The 13,634-nt window shown below is 43.8% G+C and overlaps 1 protein-coding gene across 1 annotated transcript in view; it reads left to right on the forward strand.

Annotated features, from left to right (window-relative positions):
• auts2 (AUTS2, activator of transcription and developmental regulator) overlaps positions 1-13,634 on the forward strand; it is a 307,865-nt gene that overhangs the window by 207,517 nt on the left and 86,714 nt on the right. Inside the window, exon 4 of the mRNA XM_022745814.1 lies at positions 1,322-1,351. Coding sequence (XP_022601535.1) covers positions 1,322-1,351 — 30 coding nt within the window. The remainder of the gene's footprint in view (positions 1-1,321; positions 1,352-13,634) is intronic.

Raw genomic sequence — 13,634 nt, forward strand, 5'->3', positions numbered from 1 at the left:
GTAGGAGGCCACGAGAGAGAGTGATACATAGTCAACACGCCCATTTTATTCAAAAGTAAAAGTAGATGTCCATAACACACAGAGTGTGCAGCTCTTTGTATGACACGCACATTCACGCGAAATCAGAATCTGCACTTGTCTTTCATTACCCTTATTTATTCCTCCAGCTGACAGTCTATAGGGCTGCTCACTCCCTGCACACTGTATTAAAAACAGGGGTGGAACTTTGTGGGTGGTGGAGAAAGAGAGCGAGGGAGAAATGGAGAGCAGGAGAACGTCTGAGGAGTGTTTGCCCAGCGCGTTTATTGCCTCTGCATAATTTATGAGCTGCTGGAGCTGACCATCATGGCAGTGTGCCGCGGGCGGCCCCTGGGGCCATGTGGGACAGGCCTGTAAATTGGATGCTATGCTCCTGCTGAGCTCGCAAGGCCCCTTTTTACCATGTAGCCTGAGAAACAGACCAACAACGAGCCCAGCCAGCTACCTTTGAGCTCAGCGGGTCCCCAGATCAGCAAAAAAACAAGAGATGGAAGCAAAATAAAGGGGAGAGTAAGAAAAAATGGCAGGGCCTTCTGTCGCTCACTCCCTGCGCTGTCAATCATTTTACCACCTTCCTTCATTCCCTCCCTACTTTAATCGACACCCACCAACCCCTCCCTGCACTCCCCGTCCCCCCGCCTACACACACACACACACACACACACCATGCCAACCTCTGCCCATATTCCCCCCCAGTGCCTTCTTCATTACCGACTCCAGTGCTTCTCTGCACCTCAGCCATATGCACAACGTTGAGGGCCGCCAGTCACCCAGCATTACACTAATTAGTTGATAAAGAATTAAGTGGACCTTGAAATTGAAATTGGAAAGAAAAAATGAAATCTAACCACTTTTTTCCTCCCTCCATTACAAAGTTCCCTTCCTATTCTTGTCATTTCTCCATCCCCAGCCTCAAGCAGGAACACACATCATGGAATTATAATTCTAGTGGCGGTTAGTGTTTGAGATTCCAGCTCCGTCTGAATTTCACATAGTTGTCAGTGTTAACAAGGGCATGGCTGCTCATGAGAAATTTGCTTTGTTTCACATTGCACAGCTTGTGTAGTGAGTTAATGAAGTGATCTGATGATATTCAGACGCTGAATACGAGTATGTGATAAGTTCGTCATTAAAGAGCTGATAAGATATGCCATTTGCAAAGGTAAATTGGATTATGGCACTCATGTGTTGGAATTGAATACAGTCCAAGCAGGAACAGTTATAAAACAAGGATGTAGACTCATTAATTCTAATTTCAGCTTTACCTTTCTTTTTCTTGCAGTGTGACACCGAGAGCGACCAAGACGACAAGGTAAGCCTGCCATTCACTTTGCCTTTTCGTGTACTGTTATGACTTCAGTCTTCTTTATCAGGTTTCAATGAGATTCAAATATTAGACTTTCTTTAAGGCTGAGAATTTAATGTAATTAGAATTAAACATCCTGTTAATAACTATGAGAAAGCCTTAATTAGCTGCGCATTAATTACAAATGACTTAATGATGTGCAAAATCTAAATCGAACTGTTCTGGCTTTTTAGGATTTAGATGACATTAAAATGAGACGAGTGCTGTGACAGCCAGGGCTGAGGGTGCAGGCTTTCTGTTGCTTAAAGCTGAACACTGACTATCACGTCTACAGTGCGAAGTACAGGGCTTGTGTTTGTATATCTTGTGCTATCCATAGATGTCTATCTTATTTTGCAACACACTGTTTTGATAAAAATATCATCTCTATCAGCACCTCCAGCGCTGACCAGTGGTATGATCGTCTTATATTTGCTGAGAGATCCATGGTTTCATTTTTCTCACTTTGTTACAGTTGCAAAAACAAATTTGATACAAAAAAACAAAAAGAAGTTTACAGTGAAACACACAAACGATGCCCAATGAACAAGTACTACACATTTAAAAAGTGAAGAAGGAGCTCACTGGAAATAGACAGAACATAGCTTATGTATTTTTTTTTAAGGCTAGCTGAGTTTAGCCTGATGGTGCCAATACTGAAACGACTGTGGATTCACAAAATTCATGAGATTTCCTCCTGTCTGGAGCAGAGTCTATGTGGGAGAAGTGTATGTGAATGTACATATATATATATATATATATATGTATATATATACTGTATATATGCTGATGATGGTGCTCAAGCTCACCAATATCACTGAGTCTTGTCATCCTGGGACTGTAAAATGCTCATCATGCTCATCAGTCATAGGCAGTACAAACAAATGCAAGTACTAGAATCAGTGCAAAAGGATTAGGAAGGTTAATAAGCTAAAGAGAGCTGTGATGGACATCATTCTTGTAACAATCTGCTAGAAAGTGCCAAGTCTGTGTTTACTCATCCATGCATATTCGACATATCAGTTGGCTGAGTTCCTAACTCTCTCTGGAGATGGTCCAGAGATTAATTCTTGTATAGCACCATATTTTTTGGCTGGACCGAAACAATGACGCCAGCCCTATGAACGCCAGTGTTCATGACAGGCCCATTGGCCTTTGCTATTTCAAAATTACTTGGCATGAATGGTTTCTATTACATTACCGGGGGGGGGGCATTTACAGCAGATCCACAACAGATTTCAACTATAGTATTTCCTGACTGGGGCCTTTATTTACCTCAACTACAGAAGGTAACAGGTCTTTATTTGAGACAGACTTGTATTAGAGACAGGCCTTTATTTCTAATCCTGCTCCTGTTTGCCCCCTTTAAGTTACAGCATTAACTGTGTGTTCATAGCTGTTTCAATAGTAATAATTTCAAATTAAAAGCCCTCTACCCTTTCAGTGGACAGAATCCCCTTTTCTTTTATTGCTGTGCTGACCCGTACATGGCCCAGCCATATGCCAGGTTTATACCTAGTCTAGTTAGCTGTCTCTCAAAGATGTCAGTAAATTGAGCCAAATTCAGCCCAATTTCTTTGGGCCACTTTAAAAGGCTGGCAAACATTTTTTTCTGTTGTAAAGGTCAAATTCTCAAACTAGACAGAATCCAAATACTTGAAAGTATCTGCAGGTTTGTTAGAGACCATCTTTAACGTATTTGGTCCAGCTCCATTTATAATATCCAGGTATTCACAGTTTGAGCGTAACTCATAGATTCAAAGAGCAGCTATATTATCCAATGGCTTCTAACTAGAGATCTAGATCCACTCTAATGATTTAGTAATGCCATTTGCTTGTGGTGTTTAGACTGTGCAGCAAATTGAGTCATTACTCAGTGTTGTCGATTTAAATTGCTCCTGTCTCGGTGGCAATTCCTTTTTGTTTCAGGAAGAGAGAGAGAGCATGGTGAGCTGTAATCCCCCCAGTGACTGTATTAATTCACCCTGGCTCACGTTACGCTCCTGATGAACAGCACCGACTGCACCTTCCTGTCATTGATTAATTGTGTGTTAAAGTAACAGAGGAGTGAATTAGTAAATAGGGGACCCCTATGACGGGCTGACTTATGTGTTCTTCCTTGATGTGAGGGACTAATTGAAGCTCCCACTCAACACTTTTACCCCCTCCTCATCCCAGATCACCTCTGCCACTATCTGCTCCTGCCAGGCGCCGGGCACGCTACGCCCACTGCCGCTGTTGTCATTTGCATTCTGTGGGCGACGCGGTCTACTTTACAACACCGCAGCAGAGAAGGACGCGGGAGAGCAGAGTCGTTTTAATGGGTCAAATGTATTCAGATGAGGACAAACGTGACTTATTTAGTTTCCCTTCAAAAGCAGGAAATGGAAAAAGTGTTCCCAGGAGAAATCATGTTCTGCCTGGTGTAGAAGGCCTCTGCCGTGTCGGCGGGAGCTGCCAGGCTCTGATAAGAGACAGCTATTCGCATCTCAGAGTATGTGTGCACACGGTCCTGCTCGTGTGTTTGTGTGTGTGTGTGTGTGTGTGTGTGTGTGTGTGTGTGTGTGTGTGTGCCTGCATGTGTTGCAAACTGTCAGAGCATTTGCTCATTACAAAGTGACCTGTAGGATGGGCCATCTCCAACATGACATGTTAATGGCATGCTGGGAGACAGGTAGGAGGCAGGCTCATTGGCAGTCTCTTGTCACACAACGCTGGTATTATTAGCACTATACCTTATCTTTAGCATCTTTGCTAAGGTCCCCATTACAGTCTTCCTTGCCCTCTGCCTGCAATCCAGTCAGAGCTCAGATAATGAGAAGGACAAGGTGAATAGTTGTAAGTTTTATGTTATGTGTGAGAAATGTGACTGAAATACTTTTCTGTGAGTTAAATATTTATTAATTAATGCTGTTGATCTACACACAAACCCAAAGAAATTCCAGTGATGTCACTATTTATAGCTCATTTCATTCATATCATGTCGCAACTATAAAATAGGATGTTGCCTTCTTTTCTGCCTGTACTATACAGTGGGCCACTTGAGTGCCAGCTCAAGGGATCATATGGTCCGTAAACTGACATTGGGATGCAAGTAGAAAAGGAGGCTGAAGGGCCAGAAACCTCTCGAGCTTTTGCGTTTGTCTGTCGCTATCATGTAGTTTTGCCCATTTTATGCTCCCAAAATTCAGTCAGCACAAAAAGTGCTCTTGCGCTCATCCTCTCCACAGTCCACTCAAGCAGGATCAGGTGGTCTTTTTATTAGGTCTTGATAGGACTGGCCTGTCCATGTGGAGCTGCTTGTTCCCAGTTACGATGCTCCTCTTTACTGGCAGGAAAGCTCACTGAAAAGAGCTCCCTAGCCTCAGGTGTCCTTCATGTGCATCCAACAAAGCTCCAAAAACATGACCTCATTTCATGGTGTAGTTAACGCCAACAGGTTGTCCACCATCCGAGAGCTTTTAGAGAGGTGGTGAAACATCCTGTTAGCATGTATATTCCAGAGCTCTGGAAAAATTCTCTAAATCCTTTGGGGAAATTAGAAGACATAATATAAATATGAATGTAAATGCTTCCTGGCTCTTTTATTTTACACTTTCTTTTCTAAAATAGATACACCAAAACTCACTCAACATGAATCTTTTCTGATTAGAATCTAACAGCAGCAAATTTCTTCACCTTTACTTCACAGTCTTTGTAATATTGTCAAGAGTGCTCAGGCACTTACTATGTCTGGGCTTGCTAATGCTTAAGTGATTTTTGCTAGTAAGTGGCACCTTGAAACTGCCAGTCAAATGTTTTTGCATGAATATCAGCTAGTGCTCAAGTGCTTTCTCCAGCTTAACTGTTCACCAATCGTGTTACTTAGGCCTTTTGTGGCGTAATCTGCAAAACTTTATCACTCTGCAGCTTTTTTATTTCTCTTTCCATCGCCTCTGGGCTTTTTTTTATAGGGACCACACCTTTCCTAAGTGTTATTTACTTGCTTTATCAACAGCCACAAGCTGTAAATGCCATTTTAAAAAATGCTCTGGGTCTCATTAATGGCCATGCAACAGAGTGCTGTAATTTGCTGTGCTTTGCTCTTATTGGAGGTAAGGGATCTAAGTGGATGCTTTAGAGCAGCCGAGAGAACCTGTTTGTCCTTGACATAAAATAAAGATCTGAACTGGTAATATATTTGCTGTTTCTGTTCCTTTATTGTTTTGCTGTGTTTGCCCTCAGGCAATTACAGCAGAAGAGTCGTGTTTCTCAATCACTCGGCAGCACTGTACATAAAACCATTTTATACCCCACCCCCCACCCCTCCGTCTTTCCACTGCAGTGGGAAGGATGAGTAATAAAAAGGAGAGAGCAACTTGTCAGCGTTAAAAGATTATGTGTTTTGCCCCCTCCAAAGGAAGAGAGTAGTGTTTACAGGCTTGAGTGGGTGCTCGCTAGGCCGAGGCTGAGGCTGATTGCACTAGAGTACCCTGTCAGCCAGTGATTTGTCATGTACTTTATCATCCTTGTCACTCTGCTGAGCGTTGTCATAGGTAACGTTCCCGCCTGCCCCCTCCCCCTTCTGTGCTTTGTACCCAGTCAGTGTAGGAAATTTGTATTTACTTTGGGGGAGTGTAATTTGTTCCTCATGGATAATATGACCCTTAGCGGAGCCGGATCACGGGTTAGTTGAAGTGATATTTTCCGGTAATGGTAGTCGTACATCATGGCTGTCAGGCCGGGTTAGGAGGCAAGCACATTACAGCTCCATTTTAGCACTGCAGGCATCTGGGATTATTTTCCATAACCAAGTATGACATGACCGCTCTGCGGAGTGCATTAAATTTTTACTAGCTTTTTTCCCTCTCCTGGCAACTTCTGTGGCTTTTCTCCCGGTCTGGGTCTTGGGGCTGCCACAGTGATGGATACCCCCGGAGTCCCAGCAGCCCTGGCTAAGGTTAGCGGGTGTCGCAGACCTACACCGCTCCCCTCCATCCAATAAACGGCAAATCCCTGCTCCCTCTGAGGCGCGCGCACACAAGCCCACGGCTCTCCAGCCAACAGTATGCTACTCCGGAGCTGTTGATTGCTTTCTTTTCCTCTTTTATTCTTTCCGACTCTTCTCTTTTCTCCCCCATTTTGATTCTTCTCTCCTTGGCAGCAAGGTCAGCAGTGTCAGTGCCACCTCTTGCCATTGACAAATGGTCGCCCCCTGTCTGATAATCAGTAGGGTCTCAGAGGTGGATGAGCAGGCGGAGCTCATTAGGGCGCCACAGATGAGAAATTAATGTGGAGATTTCAGGCCTGGCAGAGAGCCGCACTGATGGGTCCGGGTGGGGGAGGTGGGGAGAGGAGGGGATGTAGGTGTGTGTGTTGGTCGGGGGCTGTCTGATGGATGACCAGGTCAGCAGGCAGCAACACTCCCCAGACAGGCCCACACATACACAAACATACACACACACACCCTCCTGTCCTCCCCCTGTAACCTCCCCCTCTCCTTCGAATCTCCCAGCCTCCCCTGTAGTGCAGCCCATCCCGCCCCTCTGCCCAGCAGTACAGTAATGACACTGCAGAGCATAAGGCCACAGGAGAGAAGGTCAGAGTAGAGACATTTCACCCCTCAACTGTCACACTGGTAATTAAATGGCAGCAGCCTAATTGACACAAATGTTCTCATTCGTTTTTCCTCTGAAATAAGATGGTGACAAGGTGAAAATGTCAGGCTGTCGATGCACTTTACAGGTTATTTATACTGCCTATCTGTGATATTCCCATGCCAATAGATTTTCTCCCAATTTACACTTTGTGTCGATATGTTACACCTTGGATGGGATTTGCATTAGACCTGTCAGGCTTATTTTGAGAAGCTTGTGTGACATTTGCTTAGATATTAGTTAGATCATTTACTTATATACCATCACTCTAAATGTTCAGATCTACAAGCACACAGCTATACATGCCTGTGTTGTTTACGCAGCATAGCTCACATTAGTGGACACTTGACGAGCTGTGGTGGCGAACATAGTGGTGTCAGCGTGCTGGCCATCCTCTGAGGCTCTGCTATTCTCCTGCATTCGCTGTCACCCGTTTAGCTTCCTCCAGAACTTTCACCCTCTCACTGTCCCAGCAGGTAAACCCTCATTCTGTCACAGTACATCTCTACTCGCTTTTTTTTTTCTTTTTTTTTAATTGGTGAATAGCCCTTGATTTTTTAAATCCCATCCAGAAAGCTTCCTAGCTTTCTGGGCCTGTGGTCCTCAGCATTAACATGTCTCATTCAGAGAAAGAATGATCAAATTAGCGTTTGTACTGAGTCAGTTTTAGGTTTTAGAAATGAATAAGAAAATTATGACTAGACTCCAAGGTTTACTGGAGTGCCAATTTTAAATCACCAAACAAGACCAAAGTGAATGTAGGAGCCCTTAACATTAAATTTTTATTCATTTATTATTCACTAACTCTGTAGTAGTGAGTTTCACAACTGTCTGCCAACATGTCAAGACGCCAGGAGCTCATGTTATCAAGATAGAACATTTTCACCGTCAGCAAAGCTTTCAACTTGCTGTATGCAGACGTCTGTCAATTGTCTGAGGAAAACCTTGCACAGATGCATATGATGAAACTACGGAGTGAAGGCTAATGATTTTATCCATTTAAGTGTAGTTATAGTGTTTTCCATAAAACACTAAACTCACCATTTAGACAATTGCTCACAGTTGTCGTTTAGTGTGTATGCAGAAACTGTTTAAGTCTGAAACGGTGTAAAAATGTTGTTGCTCTGATTTTATCAGACGTGTCTGGATTTATATGAAAACTTTCCCAGGCGCTTCAGGAACATGTAAGCTCTAACTCTGCTACTTAACTGTTAGATATTTGTTAAATGGTCAGAAGAAGACAAATTATGAAAGTCTTGGTTGGACCCCTGCAGGTTACACTGACACAGCAGTGGTACAATTATTTTTTTTGTAAAGGTACAGACCCTCAAACGCACCTGTATTCAAAAGTGACAAGTGGAAGGCAATCTGAAACTTTCTTTGCATCTGCAAAAGGCATTGCCTTTTTTTAGATTTTCTGCTGATGCTATAAGCTTTGTTAGCTTTGTAATAGCTTTGGACACGGCAGTTTTGGTGAAAAAACATATAATTGTAGAATGTTTGACTTTTACCTTGAGACTCGATATTATACAAGCCCTAACGTATTACACTTGCCTCTAGAGTGCTCAACCTCTCCGTTCATTTATGGGCAACAATAAAAAGTAATAATGCACACGTTTGAATAGGACAAGGTTGCCAAGTCCTTGAAATCGAATGGGGGGGGGGGAACAGTCAGCAGTGAATCATGTTTCAAAGGCAAGGATTCAATTCCCAGTGCAAGCTGAGAACACAGGGAAAAGAAAATAATTCAATCAGCAACAAAAATCATAAATATGTTGTTTGACTGAGATGTTCACTCCTGTGGAAAGAAAAAGCCATTTCCATCTTTCCTGACCTGAAAAAGAAAAATGTCTCAGGCAAATTGTCTACATATATCAAAGACTTTATGAGGTTGGCCACATACAGAGAGGCTTTGGAGTGGAATAAAAACACAGCTAAATAAATATTAAGTCCAGTACATGTCAAAGTATGTCAGATATTTTCCACTGTTTAAGTTGTGCGCACGTTATATAACAATCAGTCTTCTTGCAGCAAGTCTCCTTTATCAACAGATATAGAAGGCCTGGCATATTATTCATGGTTACTGAACTATTTTCATAGCCATCTGTTCAGCACGTCATTTATATCTCTATATATTTCTAATAACGTCACTAATGTTTGTTTTTTTTAACAGCCCTGCTATAATTGGTGATCCAAGCCAAAAAATAACATCCATGCAGTCAAACATGTTGAGGCAGACTAAATTTTTAACATCATTGATCCGTGCAACAATGAACGTACCTCCATGTGCTGCCATTTGTCAGGAGCAAAGACAGTAACAGAGAGCTGTGGCGTACTGTGTACGTAGAACCATCTGGGTCATGTTAGGCCGGTGGATTTGTGGCCGATCAAGAGTGAGCAGCGCCCCGGCTCCTCAGGTGTCTGTCCTCATCTCTATTTATGAGGCAGTGTTGCCAGTTACCGGTCTTTAATAATGCATTGAGTAAGACCTTGGGTTCAAACCAGTGTCTCTGGAAACAGGCTGCTTATGGAAAAAAAAATTGGTTGTTGTTATGCAGGAAGCCCTTCACAGTGTCTGTCTCCCTTTTTTCTCACACACTCTCTCTTCATCCCTCACTGTCTCTCTATCTGCCCTTTCTCCCTGCTGAGAGTGAGTTCTCTGAAACACCAAGGTTAAACTTTCTCGCTGCGCTCGGCGGATGTCAGTCAAGGCCTGGCTCACCTGCGCATAAGCCCCCCCAGCAACTGGGCCAGTGACTCTCACACAAACCCTCTGCCCCCTCATTGCCCTTTTGTCAAGCCAATGATTTCTGCAGGCATCTTGCTTCAGAATTGACTGGCTCCTGGCTCTCTGTCTTTCCACTCTCCACAGCAACCTCGGCTACCCACAGAAAATGGCTTTATCCCTGCAGCCAAGGCAGGATTTCTCTATCTGCTCTTTGTCAGATGACAAAAGCGAACCCGGTGCACTCAACACAAAGAGTGTGAATTATGCCAAATTAACAGGGTTTGCAGAGTGGAATGCAGTCTATGGTAGAGATAATGTTGTGAAAATCTCTTCCTGGAAAGTTCTGTGAACATCGGCTAACATGCTATCTGTGTGGGAGGTACTTCCAACACAACATCAGTGAAAATAATGTGAAACCCGACTCACTGACTGAAGATCGACTTTCTAATCAGCTTGATTAGTCTGGTGAGGATCATTTGGCGCAGCAATATTTGTAATCATGGACATGTGATTGATTATAATACACTGCAGAAAGTCTCACAAGCAAATGACTGCTTTAAAAGACCGTATCCCTCATCTCCTGCTGCGTAAGCCACCAGCAGCAGTGAGTAACTACAGAAGAGGATCCTCAATGAGGGCAACGGAGAGCAGGCCTGTCAGAATGACAACACTGTCCCAGCATGCATGGCAGCAGCCACAAACAATCCTAATGACATCGGGGGCTCTGAGGAGGAGCTGCACACCGTCGGTTCTCGGGCTCAGGCCGGTCCCCTTCCCCCTCACATGCTTCCCTCACAAACCGCCACCACCAACACACTGCTTGTTAGAGGCAGTGTAATTAGGTGGCTGAGCTTGTTGCAAGTAGCCCAGGTCACAGAGGCATGTCCAACCCTTGTCCTGATTGCTCCTTGGGGAATTATTGACAAAACACAAGGATCATTGCATGTTGGGCTCTAATTATGTGTACAAGACATAGATGGCCCTGGGGAAATTAAATGAAATTCCCCAGCTTGATGGGTCCTCTGCACTCATGGGATCCATTCCGTTTCTTATTAAGCCCAGCCATTGTCTGCCTTTATGAGGCTGCTGTGTGGAGCTAGGTACCAGCTAAATGCTTTTAAGTGTCTCTCTCTTCACAGTAGCAATGCATCAATGACTCGTGGTGGAAAATTGCCTGTCGATGTGATCTATCCTGAAAAGAGTGTAAGCAATAAAGCAGCAGATATATTTAACTAATGCTTGGTAATATTGTAAATATATGGTGTGAAATGGGACACCTGCATGGTGTTTCTATGTGCAATCAGTTTCTTGTCACTGCGGCTCAGTCTGGACACATCCAAACACCTCTGCTCTAATTCACCTGGCCCAGATACAAGACAGGAATTGATAGTCTCCTGCTTGTGCAAATGAAGTGATAAGGGGTCTCACCCAGATTACACAAGGACTAAGTGGCGCTGAGGAAGCTTATGGAGATGAATGAATTCATGAGGCTGCCTTGCCGATTCTTAAGAAGCAATGTAATAAGGGATAAATCAAACAGCTACCATTTTGCCTCTGAATGATTTCAAATTAAAGCCGAGGGAGATGGCAGACCTTCTGGGAGAAGGCGAGTGAACTTCAGTATACAACTGTGACTGACCCTTATGTATATTTCTGTATCATTATAACACCCTAATGGCTAAAAAAAAAAAGGAAAAAAAAGCTGCATAAGCATAAATACTCCATTCTTTTTGATTCAGCACTGTGGGTTGTTAGCTGGCTTTGAATTGCCAGACTGTGGGGGCAGGCCCAATCCCTGAGGTCTGCTCACTGATCATTCTTACCACTATTAATAATTGATCATATTATGTTGTAAGGTGGTGGATCATCCAGGACCACTTTAGTGAAGCCGATTATCTCTGTCTATTATCTCTAGGTCTAATGACTGTAGCTGTACTTCACTCTTATTATTGAGTCGTGGCTACCACAGTATGAAAGCCAGTTACAAAATAACATTAACAAGAACAGAGTGGATACCATACAGGCTAGCAATAACATCCACTAAGCATCATTATATGGCTCTATACATGACTCCAGCAGACAGCACACAATTAGGTCAGATCTTCCTCTACAATACTCTGGAGACCATTGTTGCCCACAGTGATTATCCCCCATTGATTGCTCACATAAAAAATTTGTACAAGCAGACACCAAGGCCTCAGACAAACACAGGCTTTTATGAAATCGGAATCATACACGAAAATGTCAGGTCACCTCATTGATACGACCCACATCACAACAGCACCAAAGCTCTCTGGTCAATTAAGCATGGGAAGAGCGAGCACTGTATCAGCCCGTTCCTTCCCAGTCCCACATGCCCCATGGCTATCCACACAGCCGGCTCACTAGTACAGTGAGCGCACGCACACACACACACACACTCTGAAAATGTTACCAAGACCAGCATTCATAGAATAATTGGCAAAAGATGCAGATGTGCTGGCTGCTGCGCTCCGAGGCCAGAGAAAAGAATGTGATGTGTTTCGAATGGCAAGTGGAGGTGAGTCATACTGGCACTGCTGGCCGTAATGATATTTCTGCTTGGCAAAGCTGCACAACCAGGGGAGGGAGATGGAAAGAATGTCAGCACGCAAGCTAATGCGAGGATGGCATTTGTTGTTAGCTGTCACGCATCGGCTTGAGTTATGTGATTTAGGATCTACAGTCGCAGCCAAGACACCAATTTCATGATGTTAATCAGTGCCAGGCGTCATCTTGCCCGTCTCTATCCTCGCTTCCCTAAATCCGCCTCCTCATCTCCGTACACAGAAAGGCGTCACGAGAGCGCACGCGAACACACGGTCACAAGCGCGTGTCAGATCACGAAGTTGTAGGCATACAGTTCTAAATAACAAACCAAAAGACATATGCCCTTTGGGTGGTGAGATAGCTCATTACCTATGAGCGACCTTCCATCTGCACTCATGGCTGCTCTGGGAGCCATTATGATTATGATGGAAATCTCACAAGCCATTACTGGGAGACAGCACAGAGCTCATTGCAGACACACTAATGGACTCATTTGTAATTGGGAGAGAGGGAAATGACTCTGTGAGCTAGCAGTGGCTTTGTTTGATGGAGTGTGGAGGAGCGCATACTAGATTTGACAAATGAAACAGAGTTAGTTGTCTATGTGAACTAAACTCCTGTGCTTCTTTGATCACCGCACACATGCGCACACACATAAAAACCCCATCCTTCCTTTCTGGTGTCCAGCAGTGACTGAACTCCCAGGAGCCTGTTCATATTCTCTTTTGATGGGGGTGGGGGGTGGTGTTGAGCTGGAGGGATTGACAATGTATCTTTGGGACTCAGAGGACGTGTAGGAAGAGTTATTAAAGTGCATACATTTCTCAGAGGTGATAATAGTGTGGAAATTGACTGGTAGGGGTTGGGTGGGGGAGGTGTCACCTCCTAAATCTTGGGATTAATGGTAAAACCCATGCTCATCCCTCAGCAGGTTATTCAGTCATGAGCACAAGAGGAGGCCTCAGAAAGATTTAAGCGTAAGGCTTCGTTGGTGTCTTGTTGGTTTTGCTTGTTTCGGTAATTCATCTGCGACTATACATGAAATCCATATCGATCCACTCTCACTGTGTGCAGAGACAGAGCATCCCTCACTCCATAACTTATCTCTCTCTGCCTCTGAGTTTATTTTAGCAACATCTGGGAAGGAAGCTGCTGAGGTTTATTTCCTATTTCTCATTAGTTTTAATTAGCTGAGATTCCTTGTTTTCTATCTGCATTGTCCCCACAGTGTTGCTCCACACATTGGTGATGATTTGCTTGTTATGCCCCAATTCCAGGAGGATTAGAGTAACCATAAGTGCCATTGTGGTAAAAAACA

This window comes from Seriola dumerili, unplaced genomic scaffold (genome assembly GCF_002260705.1).
Source record: "Seriola dumerili isolate Sdu_G_001 unplaced genomic scaffold, Sdu_1.0 BDQW01000091.1, whole genome shotgun sequence".
NCBI classification, from domain to species: Eukaryota; Metazoa; Chordata; class Actinopteri; order Carangiformes; family Carangidae; genus Seriola; species Seriola dumerili.